Here is a 23,710-nt window from a genome sequence, read left to right on the forward strand (position 1 = left end):
CAGGTCAACCATTTTTACTTTCAACTTTAAAATCAATAATTCCATGTTTTTTCTTTTGGACAAATAAATTAAATCAACTGTTTATTCCATTTTGGGTTCTAATGCTTGTTCTCCTGTCTCAAGGCTCACGACTCAGCTGAAAACACACTGTGAGCTGATGTGCAACATTTCCGTGGAAATACAGCCCCACCACACAACTCGGCCCTGCTGTCATCCCCTCTACAGCTGAAACACAGTAGGAGAAGCAGCAAGCAATTTCTGTGATCATGGTAAAAATGCAAGGCAAAAGCTGAGAGATCAGAGAGCACCCAGCCTTACCTAGCAGCTCACTTTGAGCTGTGATGCACATCGCCTGTTGTTATGCCCACAAAGTTCTGCTGCAAATGTTTGAAAGGAAGAGGAGAAGGGAATCAGATCAGAACAACAGAACAAATGCATGATCTAAACTGCTCCCCTTTTCTTATACAACCAGCTCAAGCAGATCATTTTCACCTGTGGAAGGAAAAAAGTCAACCAAACTGGGTTTGAGAAATTCTCCTTCTCCTTGATGTTTGGCTTTGGGGCTGTTAACTAACCTGCACCAGTCCAATGGCTCATACTCCCTCCCAAGAAAGCAAAAAACATGTATTTATTCACCTTATGGGTTCAGATACTTCTGTAGTGACCATACTGGGTTGTCTGGACACCAAATCTCCACTGATGTTAGGATAAGGAAGTACAAACACATTGTTCCCAGAGTTAGTTTAGAGGTGAGCCCATGATGAAAATATAGACAAAAGCTGAGGTAGGTAGCCCACTTGGCACAGCTGATTGACTTTAATAGGTGTTGATTACGCTGCTCATATTGCATGAAATTAAAAAGCTTACAAATGTTATGAGCCATTACCCTTCCATTTAAGAGAGCTTATGACATGTTAGCAACATTTAATGAAATCCTTTTCAAAATGCCATAGGCAGCCTCAACGAGATTTTGCTTTGAAATGTAACTTGTGGAGTTATTTCAGAAAGTTTGTTTACTTCAGAGCTTCCTTCTTTCGGTATGCAAACAGACCTTGCAAAGGTGGAATACTTCGGTTGCCTGTTTTGCTCTGAGTGTGCAACACACAACTCCCAGGGAGAGCACCAGCTTGTTAGACAAGCAATAGGGAACATGCAAAGCAAGACCCAATTCTAACCTACAAAATTTCCTTGAAAATTCAAACTTCAGAGACTTCTGGCCAATTTCACTATGAAAGTAGAGGGAAATGTTTTCACAGTTGCTGTAAAATTTACTTAAACCTCTCCAGCAAGCTGGAAATATCACAGAGCCACTAACTGCCCCCAAAGCTCCGGGGCAACAAAAGTTCAGGCTGAAGTAGGATTTTTGGATTTTATTACTTGAGAACGAAATTTATTAAGAGGAGAGCATATCAATTTTATAAATCCCCCTGGATGCTCACAGCCTACTGCCATATAGACTTGAATCTGCTCTGGATGGTGATGGTAACAAGATCTGTGCATCAACTGAGGGTGCTTATGCCAAAATGATGCTTTTTGCAACTTGCTCTGCTGCTGCTGTGTATTTTTACTGCTTGGCCCTCTGACTGCCAGCTCTCTTCTCTGTTGATAGCTACTGGGCAAGCAACACTCAAACTGACCAAAGTGAGAGAGACTTTTATAGTAAACACACATAGGCACCAACTCTAATGACAAGCAATTTGGACTGGTGCCACAGTGCATGCTTAGCAGCCTCTATAGAGAGAATGTGAGACGCCCGGACATGGTTGCAAGGAAGCTTCCTTTTGTTAGCAATGCAATCATTAGCAACCTTGCTCTTTTTTTAAAAAATTAGTAGGGTTTTTAAATAATATTTTAGCATATGTTGCCAGAAATATCCCGAGAGAAGGAGTAAGCTGTGGAAACATTGTTAGAGGAAAAACTGTGCTTCAGAAGTTGACCTTTGATAGTGTGAGTTTTGCCTTCAGCCCTGAAGCCACCGTGGCAGCTCAACTGCCCCCAGACGCAAACGTTAGGACACCAACATGAAACCATGTCCATGAGTGGCCAGCAGCTCTTACAGATCATTCATCTCACAGCAAGCATAAAGAAAGACTCCTCTCTTCTTTGGAGAGTCCATCACTGAAGGAGTAGCTAAATGCTGGAAGGACTAATGACCAAATCGCTGGTGAGAGTAAGGGCACAGGGACTGCTAAGTGATGATGGTGTGGTGAGGTGAACTTCATTTCCATCCTGTGATGGTTTCAGTGAGAGCACTCAAATCCTTAAGCACTTTGCTGGGCCAAATCATCAGGAACTAATTCAATATCCTTTTATTGCCCTGTAAACTCTGACAAAGGAAGGAAAGGAATTGTCCTGTCCCCTTCCTCAAAAAATACCATGCTTCTTTTGCGTTAGGTAGCTGAGCCTCTACTGAAGGCTGAATTTTTACTACACAGCTTGAGAATAATATGAAGTTGCAATTATCTTGACATCTGCACTACCTCTTTTCATGGGTGAATGTTGCTTTTTAATCTAAATTAGTATTGTATTGTTTATAAACGTGTATTTATGGCAATGAGGCAGATAGCCCCCATTGTGGGCACATGTCATTATTTAATTCAAATACATGGTTTATTGCTTTTCAGTGTGTATTTTTAGCTCTGGAGCAGGTAGACTTGCAGAGCAAATAATATGGAAGAATACCTGCATTACAGAACTGCTTCTGTGCTTTAAAATTATACCCCTCTTCTTCTGGATTTGAACATTGTGAGACAAGTACATTGGCAAAATAATTATTTATCAGTCCTAAAAGCTTCCTTTAAAATTTCCATCATTCAAACACTGGCTGGGAAAAATGGAAAGTACAGAAAAGCATATTTTATGCACTAGCTAGTCTAGCTTTTATGCTGATAAGAACTTACTAAACACCAATAAAGGGAATAGCAGTTATCAGCCCTAATCTGCAACTGCGAAATTTTTAGGCCAAACAGATGTCCTTGTAGAATCACAGTCAAGTATTATGATGGGCCCAATCCCTTCTCCACCGTAGTCACTAGTTATTTCCTATGGCTGCAGATGAGAAGGGTTTGCTCCACAGCTCTGAACAAGCACACTGTTCTCAGTGGCGCCTGCATGACCCAATCCCGAGGTGTTTCCCACAGTGAGCAGAACTGGGACCTCTAACATCACCCCAAAAAAAGGAAAATAAAAAAGACACTGCATTTTGCCTCAAGGATTTTTTTGGACATACAGCATTCCTCTTTTAAATTGTTTTTGTTTAGTTGATTACAAACAATAAGAACTTCAAGATAAAACTGGCACAATACACTAATAAATCTCTTTTTTTTAAAGGGGTTTAAAATCTCCTCCTCAAAATCTGCTCAGTGAATTTTGCCATCATTTATACCTGTGCAGCAAAAGAATAACTTTGAGTTCCCTCAGTTAGCAGAGGAGAGGCAAGAAAGGTTTGTGCCCACAACGCGACGGGTGTTCCCAGATGTACCCACCGCTACGACAGTCTGCCAAGAGACGAAAGGGCATGGTCCCAGTCCAGAGTTTTCTACTGCAAAGTATCTTGATCGGGCAAATCCACTTTGCTAAAGAGTGATCATGTCACCTTTAAAAGGATACAAGGTAAGAAAATTTAAGCCCAGGTGTAAACATTTGTAAACTGAGGCTTAAATTTCTATCTATTCACTTGAAATGAACATTGAAAGGGCAAAAACATCCTAACGCTATCATGGCAATATCTTTCTCTGTGTCCTAATGCTGAGATTATCATCTCATCAGTTGTTGCACACTTACCCAGCGGAATAATTCCCTTGATACTACTGTATAACCTCAGCACACGATTTTATTTCTATTGTTATTGGAATAGAAAATACACATAGTGTATTTTCTGCCCTTTCTTTTCTGTGCTGCTTATAGACCTGGATGTGGCAAACTTCAACACAATGCAATTGCATGGAAGAAAGCTAAACCTGTGCTTAGAGTAAGTTTGAAGGAACCTGCTTGTTAGCAGCTATTCTCAACAGAGGCAGGAAAATTTCCATTTTTAAATCTCCATTCAAATTAAGTCAATGAAGACTGAAGACCACAAAACTGTTACTATTGCTTTCCAGCATATCAAATTAACAATTTGTGCTGCTACATGCAACTTTTAGTCAAAGTTTGTCTGATTTATAAGCAGGCAGATGGTTCACACGATTGTCCGCCATAAATTACAACAGTTAGAAAGACAGTTACATTTTGAGAGTGACAGTGCAGCTGAGCTACAGATGGGTTTATAGATGACCCTTCCAATTTTTAATAATCTCCATAATTTATGTGCAAGTAAAGAAGTGCAAGGATTCCTAATGCACCTTCTTGACTAAGTACAAATCACTTTTATTTACGCAAGCAATACTTCATGGTCCAGTTAACTTCTTAATTAAAGGCAGCAAGATGCTCATGTTCCATGCAAGTGGCATGGAAAATAATGTTTAGTGTGCAATATGTTCAGCTGGGAGTTTAAGATGCTCTCATCACTTCTGGAGAACTGAATGCAACTATCACATTTCTTTGAAACAAGACTACAAGGTGCAAACTCTGCTACCGCTAGTTAGCATTCATTACTCTAGACAATCCTTAGGCTCATGCGCTAACAAGGTTATGTTTATTTACAAGCTCCGATGCTTACAAATAGGCTGCTAATCCAGGATGCACTACAAACCGAGTATCGTCGGGCCAGGACTAGTGTGGGAAACAACAGGAAGAGAGACCTTAGTGATATGAACAGAAAGGGATTTGGGAGTTCATTCTTCAGTGGATGAGGGAAAAGGAAAGAGAGCCCAGATGGTGTAATTCCTGAGACCAGAGGCAGCAGAGATACAAAATGAAATTGGCTGGAAACAACTTTTAAAAGCCATTTGAAGAATTGTCTGTGATTTTCATGGCCGCTTCTCCTGTATGTGACTGAACCACTTCCAGCATCATCCTTCTGCTAATGTATTTGAGAGAAAGTCCAGAAACATGTCTTTGTTAAGTTGTCAAGAATCACATGCCACAGTACAACACGATCTGTTCTTGGTCGTAATTGCAGCTACAATGAGTTGCCTTCCAAAAAGAGCTCGAGCTAAACGCAGCTCCTTCCTCCAGAAGGTGATAAAGGAGGTAGTACCTAATGAAAGCTCTTTAAGGCATAAATTACGAAAGCTCAGAGGTTCCCCTGCAGCCATGGACTCTTGAAATGACACTTGAGGGGTTTTCCTCCTGTCTAAGCCTTGGTCTTCCCTTCCTGCCAAAAGGGGTTAATTTGAAAAAGGAATGCACTTTGAAGAGGAAATCCCAAGCTGTCTTTAAACCTGAAGGTACAGTTCCTAAGAAAGTGAGTCTGTGTGTACTTTTAATTACCTTTTTCTTAGGATTTAGAGATGCAGCAGAGAAGGAAAGGCATCAGTGATGAATTTGGGCTTTCATGTATTATTCAAATGTGCTTGGGAGAGATTTCCCCAGGGACTGCACAGTGTGGGGAGCCGCACAGCTGACACGTGCAAGTGGCACAGGTGGCAAAACCGAGGCCGCGGGACTGCTGCCACGGTCACAAAAGGCGATGCTACTACCCCTGCGCTTTCCACACAGCACCAACGCCACAGAGTTTACTGCGTCACTTCATCTACTAAATGGAACGACACTGAAATTAAATTTGCTTTTTCCTGAAAATCTGCTATACATAAACAGCAACTGAAAACCTTCCGAGCTTTAAATAAAACCATTATCTATTACTGTACACAACTCATAGGTTGTACAATTAGATATAAGAAAAATATTATATGTCAGCATATTTCTGGATTGCTCTTTACTATTATTTTTCATATCGTTTCTGTTACACTGTGCATATTTAAAGCCACATTATGCTCTTCTGAAAACCGAGAGAAGATTATTATGGAATTAGTATGGATGTTTGTCTGTATTACTGAGTATGGCACTTTGTTTTAACAGTATTCATCAAGCTCAGGAACCACTAGTAAGACAGTAGTCTGGCTGGTCACACTAGTGTTCTTTAAAAAATGCAGCTTCGGTTATTCAATAATATTTGCAAATATTCCAAAAGTATCATCCTCTGACTGACTGCAACTATTTCATGCATAGAACAAGAAAGTAAAAATTTACTGAAATCAGCAGGATTGCACCTGTAGCTACCAGCCCTCTAGTAACTGCAGCATTATGAGAGCTCTGCAACCCAGCACAGGCTCTTCCCATTTCAGGCCACTGAGAAGCTGGAGAAACTGTACGCAAGGCATATAGTTCAATACAGTCTCGAGGCCTCATCTACTGAAGTCAACAGAAAGACTCTGACTCATAAGGTTGTAGATCAGGCCTTCTGGCTTGCAACTAGATCCTTCTCTGGGTAACAGCAAAAATAATACCAGTCCTGGAGGAGGGATAAAGCAAGGAGCCTACAACAGGCCTTAACCTCATGGTTCATGTTCCTCACATTCGTTAAACTGTCAATGGTGTGGAAACTAGTTTCATAGTCACATAGTAGCAATTCTTCAGTCTATTTATCAAACTGTGGGTTGCACTTTTTCACACACCTTATGCTACAAAGTATAGGCCATACAAGGTTCTACAGTTGGCTTTCAATTCAGAGATGAAATTATTTATTGGTATGAACGTTTTCTCACTAACTTTTCTTCCTAAATGATTATGCTTGTTCAAATCAATTCACAGCCATCTTACAGAGGTTACAACCTTCAATAATTAAATCAGATAGTGTATTGGATATTGTGTTGATTATGCTACAAGTTCCAATTTCTTCAAGACCACTGAAACGCTGAGATAAAGGGATGTTAACTTTGTTTAATTAGCTATATACCATTGTTATCAACATGGAAGGTTGGTATCTGACTCAAATTAACACTTCAGATCAGGAAATAAGATAGATGACATATTCTGTGAAGAATCCTGGAAACTATACACAATCTTTTCAGCTATTTTAAAGCTGCTCAGGACAAACAGGATTGCATTAGAAAGAACAAAAGGCATTGACAGTCAATGAAATATTACTATGAAAATGCTATTTCAATCACACTTGGGTTCTTTCTCATTTTCAGTTGTTAACATTTTTGCCACTTTTGTCAAGCAGTCCCTCCTAGCAGCTTTGAATTTTAACTGCACATAATTTTAAAACACAACACGAAATAGGACTGAGCACATAATCTGCTTATTGTGCCAGCAGACAGATCAGGCCCTTGTGCCAAGGTATCACCTGTCTGCTCACTGCAAAACAGAGGACCACTAAAATGCAGACTGGATTTCACAACTGCCTGCAACCCCCTATACCTAGAAAAAAATACTAATTTCAGATGAAGATTGTTTATGATTTATCTCAAAAGGATACAAAAAGACTTGGAAGCATTTTATCTGTGGTTTACACAGACACAATCCACGTACATCCACCTCGCAACTGCCCAGAGGATATAGTACCTGGATGAAGTACCCAAAGGACACCCACTGTCTTATCCCCTACATAACATTTGTACAGAGTGAATGACATAATTTATCCAACAACCACATCACCCTGCCACTTTGTGTTTTTTTGTAGTTAGGACTACAGAAATGTGATTATTCTTTCCCCTTTCCCCATAACTTACTGGTCTTGACCGGATTTCTTTGGCGTAGAGAGGTTTCAAGAATTCTGAATCTCCTTCTAGCTTTAGACCCTTGTCCGTGATTCTCAGGTTCCCCATTCCATCCTGAAACATGGACAAAAAGAAGTGACCCCATTAGTCACGATTACTAAATACACCAGGCTTCTAATAATGGAAAGATTTTTTTCTCTGCAAAGAAGAACATGTAAAGCACTGGGAGGCACTAGAGAATGCAATTACTTGTGTTATCCTTTTAGCTCTGTTTCCGTGAGAAAATTCTATTGAGAGCAATCTGCAATGCCCCCCAGTAAACCACTTACACAGATGAAAGATGTTCTTTTAAGCTAGTCATCTCTGCTCAAAGAGACACAGCAATGTTCTGAGTTAACAGGAAACTATTCACTGTAATATTCACCGTGTGGCTGTACATTAATATACCTGCTCATTCATAACACATCCATATAGAGCATATGTGATTAATTTTACTGCACTGACAAAAAAAGCTTTGGTTAGGTAGGAGTATTTCAATAAAACGTGGCATGGAGCTGGACCTCTGCCATTTGGGGAATCTCTGCCCAGCGGAGAGGCATGGAGACTCTGGGGTGGCTTCTCTAGGGTTATCGGCCATTACGAAGAAAAGGGCAGGCAAAAAGATGCAGACAGCTGCTGAGTAGTTGCAATTCTCAAAGGCATCGTGTACTTCTGATATTGTAAGACACACCATAGCTCTTTCAGAAGCCACGTTTATGGAAATATTTGCTGTGGGAGAAATAATTAAGTGACAGGAGTATGCTTTCAATTGACTGCTTGTCTATCCTGGGCTAAGTCCAGCGATGACCAGCTCGGGAGCGGGGCCTCGCTCTGCTCCTCGCCTGGACCGCGCGCGGCACAGCACAGCCGGTCACGAGGGTGGCACGTCACACTTGTGTTTTGGCAGATACAGCATGGGCATTACGAAGGGCAAGCAGTGATGGAGGGTGAGGGAGCTGGGAATCCAACTAATCTGGATCTCTATGTCCAAAATATTTGCATCTGCCAAACCATTCTCCTGCCTTTCAAATAAGCATTGCAAAGTTCCAGGGATGAGACATTCGGGGACAGATTTCTCTCCTCTCCTCATTAAGATTTCATATTTGCAGCTCTCGATCCTCCTCTTCCCTCCTGCCCGGCACTGCATCAGGCTCCCCGGCTGCCAGCCCACTCAGCCGACACGTGCACGGTGCCCACTGCTCCCCGCACTCTGCTGCGAAAAATCTTCTTGACAAATGGTGTGAAGTGTTGGCTGCAGGCCGCCAGCAGACGACTGCAAATAGTCCATTTTCTTCAGAAATTGTTTAGTTATGTGTGTCCAAGGTGTAATGAAACATCTGACAAACTATAATAGCAAACAAAATATATGTCAAAATTTTGTACGCATTTTTCTTATGGTCTTTATGCAATAAGACAGGTATATGGATACACTGCCACAGAGTAGAATAGGGCTCAACTAAAAATATTTCACCTTTAGCTTGTGAGAGAAAGTCATAACTTTTACTAAGATGAGGGTTTAGGCTCATTTAGATTACAATTACTTACAACGGCATGTACGTGGAAGAAAAGTGGTGGTGGGGAAATTGCAAAAGATAAATGTATTATCAATAAACACATTAAAATGCAAGGTTTTATTTCTAACATTCAGAATCATTCTGAAAGTCTGCAAGGAGTGAGGTAGGTTGCTTTGTTTGCCAAGAAACAGAAGGTCTAGAGAATACCTTTTAGCATAAGTTTGATTGATGTCACTAGGATTACAGAGACTGACATTAACAAGATCTATGTCTCCATGTATATAAATTAAGACTGGGAAATGACCATGCGTCAGGTAATCAAGAACAGACACGGCAATCTCCAAAGAGATCCTTGGTTTTGTCCCATTTTTCTAGGCTAGGAAAAGCAGAAGGATGATGCTATACGATGCCTCAGGCTTCTAAGACAGGGCTGGATGCAATAATCACAAAACTGACAATAGCAGGAGCTCGGCGTGGGGAGGCGGTGGGAATGAGGAGACATGCATGTGAGCACTGATGGCAGCAGGAGTCATGCTGCAGTCAGGAGAGACACTGAAACCAAGGAGCTTGCAGGCCACAGCATGGCAGGAGGAGCAACTTAGAAGAGGAACAACTGAGCTATAAATATGGATATAACAGATGGCCTCCATGGCACCTCACCATGCAACTTAGGAACACCTTGAGAGGGTCTGGGCTGCCTCCTTCTCAGTACTGCTACACATGTCCTTAAATACAGAGGTCCACATCAAAAGAGCCACTTCAGAGCCTAAATAGCAGCAGTTTCAGAGGTTTAAGAGGAAAGAGGTATGTGCTTGGGTAGAAGCGCTAGAGAGACCACGAGAAGACCTAAAAAATCCAACAAAGCCATGTATATTTGGACATACATCTCGCATATTTTCTAATCCAACTGCAAAAAGTAAAACATGGCTGTCTACTCCCTCCTCCTCCCTTTATGGGTGCACAGCCAGCACCGCAAGAGTAATCACTGTCACTAACGGGGAATGGCTAACCCAGACGCATTTGTATGCATTACTGCCAAAAGGTGTGGGAAAAAACATGCTTCTAGAGGGATAAAAATCAAAGAAACAGCACGTGTCAGCAGTGACAGCGGTCATTTGCCAGAGGTTCCTCAGTCCCAAGAAATATCACTCCAAGTGTTGGATTCTGCCAAGCAAAGATCGTTTTTGCCAGAACGTGGTGTCTTATGAACAAAGGCAGGCTCGGGAGTGTTGGATGATGAAATGAATGCTGTCATATCATTTTGAAATGAAAGCTGTAAGTAAACTTTAAACAGAGACATATGCTGAGAATGGTATTGAGTGTTGAACGGAGGGGAATAAGAGATGGGTCATAAAGTGCCAGTTGCTACATTCCTTGTCCCAGGTGTAAAATACTGGCTTATTAATTCTGGGTTGGTTGTGGCACAGTAGGGGGTTCATTTATTTCAAGCAACAGTATGAAGGAAAATGAGCAAAATATGATTATGCACCAAAGAGCTCAGATTACATTTTGATAGTGGTATGCTTTGCTATTTTGAGTGAGCAGGAATTATTACAGCTATCTGCAGACCCTCACATGTTGAAAATGGGGCTTTTGCACTGCTAAAAAAGCTCTACAAAATCTTTCCCAAAATAGATATTTCAGTAAGGTTACAAGCCCTGAGGGGTTTCACACTGCAGGCTCGTCTCTGGCTTCATTAGGAAAAGTTGCAGGTCATGCGAGCTGGTATATGCCATGTACAGCTGCAACAGCAGCCACCTCCAGGGATACAAAATCCTAACGATTTCCAGGACTCACTCCTGAGCTGAAGTGGGGAAGTGCTCTACTAGTAGCATAGGGAGAAATGCATAAAGGGACCTATCAAGCTGCCCCTGAGGCTTTGGCAAACCAGCCAGCAATTTCAATGGCTCCTAATTATTTTCTATCCTGATTATTAACACAGATCCGGTGTTCCACTTTTCTCTTCCCTTGCATGTTTCTCTTCCTTTCTCTTCTTCATCCTCTGTCTCCCATGTGGCCCCTACAAGATTTTTAGATGTGAAAAACATGCATATGGACCATATATTTCACATACAGCAAGTTCTATGCCTCTGAAAAGACACACCAGGCCACGTCCACAGGAACAACGTTCTACAACCAAAACATGAAGAACATAATTGATTTGTATCATATGAGCAGGTGTATGCTCTTACAAAACCACTGGGTCAGATAAAAAGAGATGCTTCACCATGCTACTCTTCTCAAACTCTGATATTCTTACTCTGACCCTCACTCACCGCTCCCTCCTCCTGTGGCTGTCAAATCCAATAAAACCTGTGCCCACCAGGTACCTCTTGACCACCTCTTGACTTCCCTGGTGTTTAGGATCAGGATGCAATGCTTAGCACTCACTCTGACCACAATTAGCTCTCTGCTGCTCATGTTACTCATGATTAAAGCTGACAGCTTTTCATAGTGGCATTCTGGGTCATCAGGGCAAAAACATGCACAGGTTGCAACTGGAGTTTAAAGTTAAAGGGAATCCCTGGTGCGCAACAGCACAATCATTATTAAAGCACATTCATTTATTATTTTCCATGAGAAAAGAATCAAGCAGCTGGCAGAATGATATAAAGATACCAAAATACACATATAGTAGAGAGAAACGGTTCTGGGAAAGACCACCTCATAGGTTGTTTTGGACAAAGAATCTTCACCGTCCCTAAATTACGTGGTTTAATAACACCTAAATGTCATACTTTGTTACACAGAATATATATAGATCCAGTCCTGTGAAATTTCATGGACCCTGACCTATATAATATAACAGGAAGCTGGCCAGAGTGACAGAGACCATGATTTTTTTTAATCAACATTGTGTCTGTGATTGGTATCTATCCATATCTACCATTCTGTTGCTTGTGAATAAGAAAAAACAATGTGGTACTGATTATTTGATGCAGTGGTATCTGACACTATTTGGTTCTCCTTTTCTTTCTTTTTTAATAGTAGCTTCCTAAACTGAGAACAGATGACTTTCTTTTGCAGGCAGAAGCTAGCTTTGTGAAAGCTTCCAGTCTAACCTGTGGAAAACAGGAGGCACTGAGTTGGGAACTTCCCATTACCACCTGCTTTGAATTATTCAGCTCTTTGGTAGAGCATGGTGAAAACTTTCACATCAATTTTATCATCCAAGCCACCTTTCTTCTTATACAACACCTTGTAATGGGGTGAGCATAAAAATTTATGTGCTACTGCTGACTACTCTGTGTTAAAATGGGACAGCCATGGTAAAATCCTCAATAACATAAATGTCATTTTGGTGTTGCTGGATGAGAAAGGATTTTTTCTTTTTATTAGCTTGAAAAGGAACTCAGTTTAACATTCAATTACAAATGATGGTGCTAGTGTTAGGGGAACAGCTCAATATCGCTGCAGTCCCAACACTGAGGTTCCTCTCTGCCTACTGTGGTTGGCATTGTGGCTGTACGCGTAGATAAAGTCTAGCTTTTTTTGCCTCCCCTTTTAAAAGCTATGGGTTATTTTATACTTTGTTTTTTATTATATGGCTGGTAGCAGAGAGATTAAGTTAGCAGAATAAGAAAATATTGCACAGTGGCCAACATAGCTAGAGACATCTAATTGCTGTGGTGGATACCTGGATACCACACCAATCCGGATGGCGTTCACATAGTAACGGGGTAATTTTCGGAGGTGCAGAAGTGTGTCCAGCTACTGCCAGCTTCTGACCAGAAGGCATAGCTGCCCTCGCAAACTCTTCTCCTAGGTACGTGAACACACAAGACCTTCCCTTTTCTGCACCTTTTCCCTTCTGGGTCCTGAAGTGCTTAAGGGTGAAAGTCAGTTTCTTAGCTCCTGCTGCAATGCAGGGGGTCATCAATATGCCTTTTTAAAGGATGGCGAAGTGGATGCCCAAGGAGTACAAGAGACATTCTCCACTGGCGGAGCCAGGAGCAAATCCATAGGTTCCCACCAAAGCACTGAACCATCCTTCTCACCCAAGCTGCTTGTTGATTGACACATCGATGGAGAGGCAGAGCTTGAGGCACAACCCCGAGCCAAGCCCAGCGCTGCAGCTTTGCAAACCGTGCGCTCAAACAAGGGGCACTGCTCCCGGTTCAGCACTGCTACTGCTTGGGAAGAGCAATATCGCTTGTAGGGAGTCTGCCATCCATTGCGGGTTTATAAAATCAGGCTGGCTTGTGCCACAGTTTAAGCTAGTCAAAAAACAAAGCGGCGATAACAACACTTATTCAATGTGGCCTTTCATGCCAGGATGCACAGTTCTTTACAAACAATAAATTCAGTCGCACAGCTGCTTTGCACCTTCTCGTTTGTTCTGGCATTTCTGAACATAGAAGGCAAATTTGCTGTTTACTGAGGATTTCAGGGACACTAGTGATGGGGAACACAAGAGCCTCCAGCTGCCTGCTGGCCACCACCAGCCTCCTTCACCTGCCAATGTTCTGGGCTGCTTTGTGAACAGGAGGAGGGTGTTTCCTCATGTTTTTTCCTTCACCTCCATCCCTTTTCAGCTTACAGAAGCAAAACTATCGGCAGGCTTTGTCTCTGCATGGGAGGGGAAGTATTCACTTTTTTACTAGGAATAAACTGAAGTTATGTTTGGTAATGTCCTGCGGGAGAGAATTATCTTTGGAGACTGTTCATGTCGGTTGGCTCAAACACCTGATTATCATTGCTTGTATTAATGATTGCTGTGCTCTGCTTTGCTCCCAGATACGTGCAAGTTATTACACAGCTCAATACATCCAAAGTTAGGGAAGAAAAGAAAGAGAAAAAAGCAAATGCAAGTGACTTGTTCATTTTCCCCTACCTGGAAAATTTCTGTACTATTCTTCTGCCTCTGACTTGAGACCAAGGTTTCCATATTCCACAGATTTAAGGAAGGTCTATACCGATAAAGATCACTATCAGTTCTTCATTGTATCAAACATCATCTTGCTCTAATAGGATCTGCTCTCCCTCCTTCCCCTCAATTTCTTCACTTAATATGTGATCTAAAGAAATACACAGGTCTCTAGCTATGGATCAGCAGCAGAATTTCCCTACAGAAGTCAAGAGAAACTAAACACCTGCCAGTAGTCTCAGCCTTGTAAAAGTAAGACTGGTTACACAGGAGAGTCCAGAACAACATAAACTCCCAAGTAAGCGGACAATGTGTGACAGGTTGCGCCTCTGCGATTAACACAGGTAAGAGACCTTGTTTTGAGAGCTCAGGCCACATGTGGGCTCAGGTTCATGTGAACGGTAGAGCAAACCAAGTCTGTGTAGCGCTGTCTTACTAACTGACTTGACATATGACTGTATTGCTCTATGTACAGATACACGCTTACGTTTTGACTCACACTGCTAGTTCTCATGTCCATGAGTGGTTTGCTTCCTAATTTGCTTGAACCTTGTTGAGGTAAAGGAAAAAAAGACTTTTCAGCTATCTGTAGAGAAACACATTACTCCTTTACCAATAATGAAATGCAGTATGGAGAAATGCCAGTCATTTACCAATGACTGTTCACCAAACACCTCACACATACACACCATTCATAGCAGAAAAACTGCAAGACAGTTTGCAGTAAATCACTATATGCTGAAAAGTGTAAAGACAATGGAAGAAAAAGCAAACAAATGTTTCTTATGTTTAGTTTCCAACACTGAATTCCATCAAATTGCAATGTGTGATTAGAAAGAAGAAATGATTTCTCCTTTCTCTTCTTGCTGTACTCTCCCTGAACGCATTTTGAAATGTTTGATTGCAGCCTGCAGTACATCCTTGCTAATCAGAGAGAGGTCCAACAGCCCATCACCAACTCTGACTCTCACAGCAAATGGGAGCATACAGAGCAGACTTATATCTGCAAACTGCACTGTTGCTGGAGCCCATGCATCTGCATGAGGTACAGGTGTACTCATAAACATGTGCAAATCCTCACCTTCTATTAATGTGCACTGGGCACTCTGACTGCCACTCAGCCAGGTGGCATCTGAAGAGGTGATGCCAGGGAAAGCACTTCTGCAGCAACAGGAGACATGACAAGCCATGATCTTAAAACAAGGTGATGCATTTGGACAATGGGGTATGTGTCAAGACCAGAGATATCATTACCGCCGCTGGCATGTGACGGATGAGTCAGGAGGGTCCACAGAAGGAAGCAGAGCAGTTGACTCTGTAAAGACCATGCATCCAAACTGATCCTAAAAGCAGAAGAGCCTGAACATTGATGGGAATAATCTCCCTCTTCTGACTGCTTATTGACCTCAGATGTACCTTACAGAGAAACAGGTAGTGCTTCCATTTAATGGTGATCATCACAGTGTAGGATAGCTGTGCTGAGACATCAGTGGGTGAAGGAAGGTGACTCCAAACACCTTGCATCACTATGGGACCATATGTATGCCCTCTCCAGGGAAGCAGGAAGACGCAGATAAAGCACAGCTAGAATCTTAGCAGCAAATTGGTGCACTAAAACAACATTATAAATTGCAAGACTAGCAAGAAAATGGAAAAAACTAACTCCCAGAAGGCTCTCTCCAGAAGCTCTTGACAGTCTGTGAGAAGACATCTCTACATAATGTCTGGTGCTGCAGTAATCAGTCATAGGGAAATGCGAAGCTCAATGAGCAAAGACCAGCTGCAGTAGTCACCCACCTGATGATGACTTCTAGAAGGTACTGTTAAAGCTGTAAAAGCTATGAAAATACTGGCCCTCACTTTTATTTACTTCCTTCCACAGGTTTGAAGTCATTGTGATGACCACAAAAAACTCAAGCGGATATTAACTTACCAAAGAATTATGCCCAAAAGGAGGAAATTGCCTGCAGGTCCCTCCCCTAACAGTAAAACTCAGTCAAAATCAAGTCTACACAAAGCTCAGAACCCTTTTTCTCTGTTGGAGAATTTCTGTTTTTGTGAGTTCCTCTGATTGCCTATGGGAAAAAAAGGCAAAGGATGACAAGAGGCGATGAAACAAGGAGAGCACAAGAAAAGACAGGACATCTCACAGTTACAGCAACGAATTGCAATGCAGAAAAACTTTATTCCTGTCAGTCTCACAAGCTTCCCACAGAGCGCCGGGCTAAACGCTCAGACCCTATTCCTCGCCAAGGCAAGCTGGGGCAGACGGTGAGGAAGTGTCCTCCAAGACCTTACACGCAATCGTGCCAAGGGTGTGAATGGGGCATGGGACAGGAACGAGCAGCTGCCAGCACTACCACTGAAACCCTTACCTAAAATAACTCCTCTAGCTTACTCCAGATCAGAATAAATGACACATATTAACATGTGGTTAATAAGACATATCTATTTATCCCTCTATCTCAATGTCACAGTAATCAGCTTGTCCCTAGCAGCTCAGAGAGAAAAAAATGATACAGCAGGACAGAAAACAGACACGATCATGAATGCTCAGACAACATGACACCTCTGCGTGCCACGGTGGCATTAGGGATGTCTGTCATGTGCATGATCCCGTAGCACCTCTCCCCTTTGTCCGTTCTTCCATATTGACTGACTGTTCACCGAAGTCAACGCCATTTACTAGAAGTTTAAGAGCCTTATGCAGCTTTCATTTAAGACAAAAGAAACTTATGCATTGACTTTAGTGGAAGCTACAAAAAAGTCTTAAGAAGCAGGAAGGCCAGGATAAAATGTGATTTTTAATTTACTGTTTCAAACAAGTTACCACTGACTACAACTAAACCCCATTCCTTAAAACAATTCCAAATTAGTGCTGGAATAATTACCAAACAAGTCATTCAGCCAGTGCTTGAAGAAAGCTCAGTTCAGGATTTACTGCATGTGCTGGAACTACTTTGGGCAGAGGGTACCTCTTTTCAACAGAAACCCCTAGTGAGTTTGCTCAAAGTGTGATGGTGGGTAGCACAACAAAACCATGACTCCTACGAAATAAGTCACCCCATCAGAGACTACACTTCTACAGAGAAAAGGATTAGCAGATCTATTGGGAAAATGATTATGAATCCCAAAATAGTTACTACAACACAACCATCACATGCAGAATTCCTCTCTAGGGTAATAATTTCCCTTTTGATTGACACAGTAGGGAAGAGTTCAAAATTTACCATTCACACGTCCCAGTTCCCTGTTACAGAACACTTTGGCACTGAAGCATCATAAAATGACCCATTTTCTCTTGAGCGTTTTTCCTCTTTTTTGTTCCAATAGGGATACCAAGGTTTCATATCTTATGAAATGTGTCCCTTGAATTCTCCATTTTTTTTAGTCAGGCTCATTACCGTAATTATGCTAATTAGAAGGGAAAAGTCCCATCTTGCAGAAGTTCGTGCTCACTCAGAAGGGAAAAAATGATTCTTATACTAGTAGGAACAAGTACTCTTCTTATAATGCAGGAATTTAACAATAAAATCAGCACGTACTTTCCCTGCATAGTTCAAGGGGTTGCAGAAACAGATTTTATACATTATGGTCTAATGCTCCTGAATTATGATAGCCTGTCAATCACTGAAAAAGGGAAAGAAAAAAAAATTAACTGTAAGAAACTTGGACAAAACACCCTTTGTGGCATCACTCCTCCAAGGCTGAACTGAACCAACTTATTTCTACATTGTTCAGGGAGTTTCCAAGGGGAAGGAGAAAGTTTCCTTTTTCTTTCTTTCTCTTTGTGGATCCATCTTGCATTTTGGATTTACGTTCTAGAGTACGATTTTCTGAATAACCCAGTATTTAGCAATGCCCACTGACCAGCAATGATGCAGGTGGGTTAAGGAGTGACAATGTGAAAAAGAGAAGTAACAGGTCTCGAGAGGAGTTCCTGAAGGCGAGCTCTTGAAAATGGGGCCAATCACTGAGTCACTTTGCCCCAGTCCGGGCCAAGAAATAACACTTATGCAAAAACGCTCTGCTTTCTAATCCCTGTTCAAGATCTATGCCACCATTCAAGATATCAGAAACACAAGCAGAAGCACAGGCGGAGCAGCGCTGTGGCCTTTCGTGCAAGGCACGTTGACAGTGCCATCACAGCGGCCTGGTGGCGGGCTGCGGGGCACCGCGGAGGAGACGCTGCGACACTGACCTTCTCAAGCAGTGCCGCACCTGCACTCTCCGCTTGCTGCTGTGGCAACATCAGCCGCCGAAGGTAGGACAATCACAGTGCGAATGCACGTTTTCAGTTGCTTCATTTACTCTCCTCTACTGTTATTTCCTGTATTTCCAAAAGCAGTGTGGACGGGAAGGAGTATTTCAGTCCACCTCGCCCCCAAATCACTCACTGGAAGTGCTTCTCCCCAATTGCTGTAGAGCTCCTCCAAGGTGACTCTTTAGATGCCGATGGATAACTGGGATAAACCCAGACTTCAGCAGCGTACAATAGGATTAAACCAGAAAATATAGGGTTGCCAGGCAAAATAATAAAACATATCATGAAATGAAAAAATACTTCCAAACTGTGATTCCAACTAACTGAAGTAGAGTTGCTTCAGGGATTATTTTAATGATTTTTTTTTTTTTTAAATCAAGACTCATACTTACAGAGAGAACTAAGAGAGGGCAAATTCAATTTATTTGCGCAGGTAGCTATAAAGAAATTTGCTTTAAAATCAAATTCACTGTGTTAAGAGGAATCCATAGTCCCCTAGTTAGGAAGCTGCCTTTATGGCTAAGGAACCACCACGGAATCTTTATAGCTGTATTTGCCACAAAAATACATGATTTAGCTCTTCAGCTATCAGAATATATTGAAAAATAATTTAAACTGTCTTCCAGACTTATCTACACTGTGTATATGACATTGTCGTCAGCAGGAAGGCTCTGGGGACAGCAAAGAAATGAGAGACTGAAAGAGCTTCCCCCAAAGTGGCAAAAATAAGGATATTGCTTCTGTTGCTTTTTGAACAAATGCCAGCAAATATTTATTCATAGAGGAACATATACGGGTATGTTTAGGGTCTCTTGACACTGCATATAGCTGGCAAAGAACGAGGTCAGATCTGTGGGGTGCATCCACCAATGTCAAACAGCTCCACCAATTTACACCAACCTGGTATCTGGACCCCTTTGGAAGAGGAAGGAAACGAAAGACTCTTGTAAAACACTCTCTGCCCGCTGGGCTGCAGCGGCTGAGGCAGTCGCTGCCCCTGCTGCGAGCAGCTTTCCAGCCCAGAGGCAGAACTGGTGGGGTGCCGCAGCCGCCGAGTAACCGAGGCACAGAGAAGTTAGGGATCAACCTACAGCCACAAGAAGCTTGAATCCTTCCTAAGGGTTGTCTCCAGCACCTTGTACCACAGTGTTGTGGCTAAGAAACTATATATAACCTTTTTCTAAGAAACTACCTATATATAACCGCTTTCTAAGAAACTACAGGTTAATTTTATCAACTTTCAGATGCCAACAATTCAAACTTCAGATACTCTCTTTTTTTCACTGTAGTCTGTACTTGTCTGCAGCATTTCTAGAAGATGCATTATGCTTAATGCTCCCTGTCCTTTTAGCAACTTTTTAGTGAGCATCCAAAAATGTTCAGTAGGATGAAAATAATGATTGTTACACACCAAGGGAACTAGAAGCTTTCTAGTCATTAACCTGAGTCCAAAAGCATCCTGCAAGATGATGCTGCCTGACATAATTTCTAAAATTATCGTTACAGTAGTTTATACTCCTTAAGCTGTGAAGTAATGGGGAAACACTGAGATAATTTTCCTACTGTTTACTTTTTTAGGAAAATAAAGGCAAATCACACATTTTTTTTTCTTATCAAAAACCCATGTGTAGAGTCTTTTAATTTCAAATTATTTACAGAGCGGGTGCTTAATGAGTCATAGGGGACTTTTGCCAGAAGCCAAGAGAGTCTCTTGGAAGTCAGGAGTACAATATTATGTGTGTGAAAATCAGGCCGTTACATGAAATAGCCAAGAATCACATGCAAAAATATACAATTGGCATTGGTTCTGATTGCAAACCACAAAAGAGCAATACGCAGCTCCTCTTCTTAATACTCTTTTAAAAGAGATTCTTAAAGTCACAGGAAAGTGACTGTTTCTACTGAGCGTTGGCCTTTAGAGAATATAACTGTGTCACTTCATTACAAAAATAAGCATTATTTGGCGATATTAGCATTTCTTCCTTCTTCAGCCAAACTCCTTTTTGAAACATGATACCCGCAGGAACAAATTAAGTGACTCACAATCTGCACATTTCATTTATTCATTTATCTGGGGTATGTAATCTCAGCTCAGCTTTGTTTTGCCAGCCCCAAGGTCAGCTAAATAATGAAATCTTTCAAAATAAATAGTAAGTGTTTAAGATCTGGATTTCCCTTACTGTGAAGTGGCTTTGAATTCCCTGTCAGGCCAGCGGCATTAGCAGCAGCTAAGCTACTCTGGGCTGCTGTTTTTCAGTGACGCCAGGGTGAGTAAGGAGCAATACCCACTCCCCTCGGGGTGGCAAACTGAGTAAGAGCAAGTAACGTGCACAGCACACGATGCCGTAAATTTAGCAGCGTTATATTCTCAGGTGGGTGTCTGCAAGGCTTGGCAGAAGCCTGTGGCATCTGGTACGATCCTGAGGCACCTTTTAAAGAAAATAAACGATTTGAGAAGCCCCGCATGTGAACTGCTGCAAGCAAGTTGGGCATAAGGCTGATGTGGAAGGCGTGGGGGGAGGAAGGCTTTACAGGAGGGGTGGCACGACCTGGCCGAGGGCATGGCCACGGCGGGTACCAAGTCACACGCCGGGGACACAGCAGGACGGGGCTGCAGCCAGGGAGCCCTGCGGTCCCCGGCTGCCGCGCGGAGCCGCTGCGGCCCTGGCTCCGGGATCCCCCTTGCCAGGTCCAGCCGCCCCATCCTGCGGGACACCTCGGACCGATGCTGCCTGGGTTTGCATGCAGATTGCAGTGCTCTGGGAGACAGCAGCCGGGAACAGGCTATGTCAAAATAATGTTAAAATAATGAACTCAGTAAAACATTTTTGATCAGCAAGTGCTGCTCGTTGGAAGCACGAAGGCGCGTTTCTGCAGGCAGAGCGGGGCTGGCTCTGAGGCAGCAGGACGCGTCGGCTCTCCACCACCATCCAGACAGGCCTCCGAGGGGAACCGATACTTTCCTTGTGGCTTTGTGGCCATTTTGGCAGACCGTGCTTGTTACTGCCTGGATAAGACTGTTCTTTCCAAAAGAAGAACCACAGGAGGATAATGACGCATAATTGCTAACTGCTGCATTTGGTTATGGACCAAAGATGCTGGAGAAAGAATTTTTACCCCTTAAAAGAACACAAGGCATAGAACAAAATGCTGAGGCCAGCATTTGCATTTCTGTATCCAGACCCTGTTGTCAGGCCGTACGGCCTAAAGCCAAGAGATTTCTCTCCTTCTCTTCCCAGAGGAGGCGGCAGCATGTCAGCAGCCCTGCTGGGGCCATCGCTGTGGCACGGGGGCAGGAGGTCTGCACCCATCCTCCTGCCTCCCCTCTCCGTCCACCTGAACTCTACGCGAGGTTTGTCTGTGTTGTTTTGGCTTTCATCACTGCCCCGCTTGACTCCTTTAGTGAACTGCATCGCAAAACACTCAGGGATGTAGAGCAAAAGATATTTTTCCCAGGCTACAGATAAAGAATGCAGTTTGAGAGAGCTTAAATAGCTCCGCGGCACATTATGGGGACCAGAGGAAATTTAGAACCTTGCGATAAATTTGGGATATTAATGTAAGAATAAAGTAACACTGCTAGAAGCAGTATCTTATTGACAAAACTGCTCCAAAGTTGTAAAGGTAACAAACAAGGAATTGAGATGGATTACTGGTGATATGCTTTTGAATGTATTATTCCATGCCAGCTGTCAGAGATACCTTGCAAATGCCTTATGTACTGCACCCATGAATATCTTTGGCGAATGGGACTGTTTGTGAGAATAACCATGGTAAGTGCAGTGAGTAACCTTGTTACTGATGCAGAGTTATTAACGCAACTGTTAAAGTTTATTATTAAAATTGGTTATTTCAAGTCTGCGTTTACTGATTCCATAAGAAATGTATAGTTTATGCCTATAGCTATGGCTATGTATCATGCACACTTCCTCACTTTGGGTTTACAAAAAATAAAACCCAAAATTTTCAGTGATGGGCAGAGCCTTGAAGACTTATTGGTCTTGACAACCTATGCAATATACTTCACTTTCCTAGAAAATCCTAGAACATCTAATATTCCTAATATGGGGAAGGTGACCAGCTCCCGAGAAGACACGCCTATTAGATGTTTGCTGCTTAATTGAAAAATTCTGGAATTATGACATATTTGACAGAAATGTCTTTAATTTGTGATCAAAATTACTGTAGACTGTAGGAGAAATACCTTAGAAAACCATGTTTATTCTTTAAATGCTTAAAAGATGCTTTAAAGATTACATAATTTCAACCGCAATGTTTATTTCCAACATTTGTAACCAAATGCAAGTAGCAAATGCTACAGATGATGATTCTTTACATGATTACTATCTAAATAGAAAAAAAACCCAAAACATTGCAAGACTGAGTCTAGAATTTGTTAAAATACAAGATGTTGCCTAAGAAAAGGGTACTTCTATTAAATGAAGAAAATATTTAAGTATTTGCTAATGGTCAACTATATCCTTTCTAAATTAAAAAAGAAAAAGCCTGCAGTTCTTAAGAAGTGACAATGGAATTCCTTATAACTTTAAAGACCTTATTTACAAATAAGCTTGAAAAGATCTCTTTGGGAGCTGAAAATCCTTTATATGTAACTTAAGGATGGTTAGAATTATTTTGGGCAGAATTTTAATTTCTGTGAAACAATGAAAGAGCTAAAGGAATATCTAAAAAGGCAGACTTGACTGAAAGAAAACAAACATTAAAACACTAATTATATAGATACCAGGAGTATTTCTGCCACTGGAAAATAAACAGAAGAAAACTGTGATTCTGATGCAAACTCATTAACAACCTGTATTTCAAAGCCTACTAATGTTTCTTAGGCCATTATTTCAACAACAGAAATACTGACATTTACAATAAAGCTATGGAAAGCCAAAAATAAAGTATCTCTGATTGAAACCCACCTCTCATTTAGCACTTCTCTGATCACAACATTTTCATTTTGCCTTGGATTGGTCACCTTTTTTATTCTTTAGCAATCAGCAACAACAAATTTTCAGCCCTGCACTGTTTCTAGGATATAGATACATTGCTTGCAAATTTACTATGAAACTGTGCTGTGAGTTTGTTAAAGTCCTGCTACAGGCATTTCTTTTTTTAAAGGTATTTCTTTTTTTTTTTTTCCTGCTCAACTGTTGTCACGGGGTAAGAAAATCTGATGTAATTTAAGATAATAATAGCTACGGTTGTTAAATATCAGACTTTGTATTTCTGGAAAAGAGATAGAAAGTAACATCAGAAAACAGAGAAAATAGCAGGGTATAATATTCTTAATAGTCATTAATTTGTCTCTTTTGCAACAGCTCCCCGAACGACAGGCAAGTAACTGAAAGGAAGGGCATTAATTGCCTTCACGCCATTCCTCCTGGGCCCTCGCCATTGCCCACCGTGAACAGGGTGA

The 23,710-nt window shown here is 41.8% G+C and overlaps 1 protein-coding gene across 15 annotated transcripts in view; it reads right to left on the bottom strand.

The window, feature by feature from the left end:
* Positions 1 to 23,710, bottom strand: part of SGCD (sarcoglycan delta) — a 400,728-nt gene that overhangs the window by 82,708 nt on the left and 294,310 nt on the right. For all 15 annotated transcript variants that reach the window (XR_010885637.1, XM_067304856.1, XM_013953712.2 and 12 more), the window contains one exon: positions 7,614 to 7,715. Coding sequence is in view for 14 of the 15 variants with exons in the window: in XM_067304856.1 (XP_067160957.1) it covers positions 7,614 to 7,715 (102 nt within the window). In the remaining variant the exon portion in view is untranslated. The remainder of the gene's footprint in view (positions 1 to 7,613; positions 7,716 to 23,710) is intronic.

This window comes from Apteryx mantelli, chromosome 14 (genome assembly GCF_036417845.1).
Source record: "Apteryx mantelli isolate bAptMan1 chromosome 14, bAptMan1.hap1, whole genome shotgun sequence".
Lineage (NCBI taxonomy): Eukaryota > Metazoa > Chordata > Aves > Apterygiformes > Apterygidae > Apteryx > Apteryx mantelli.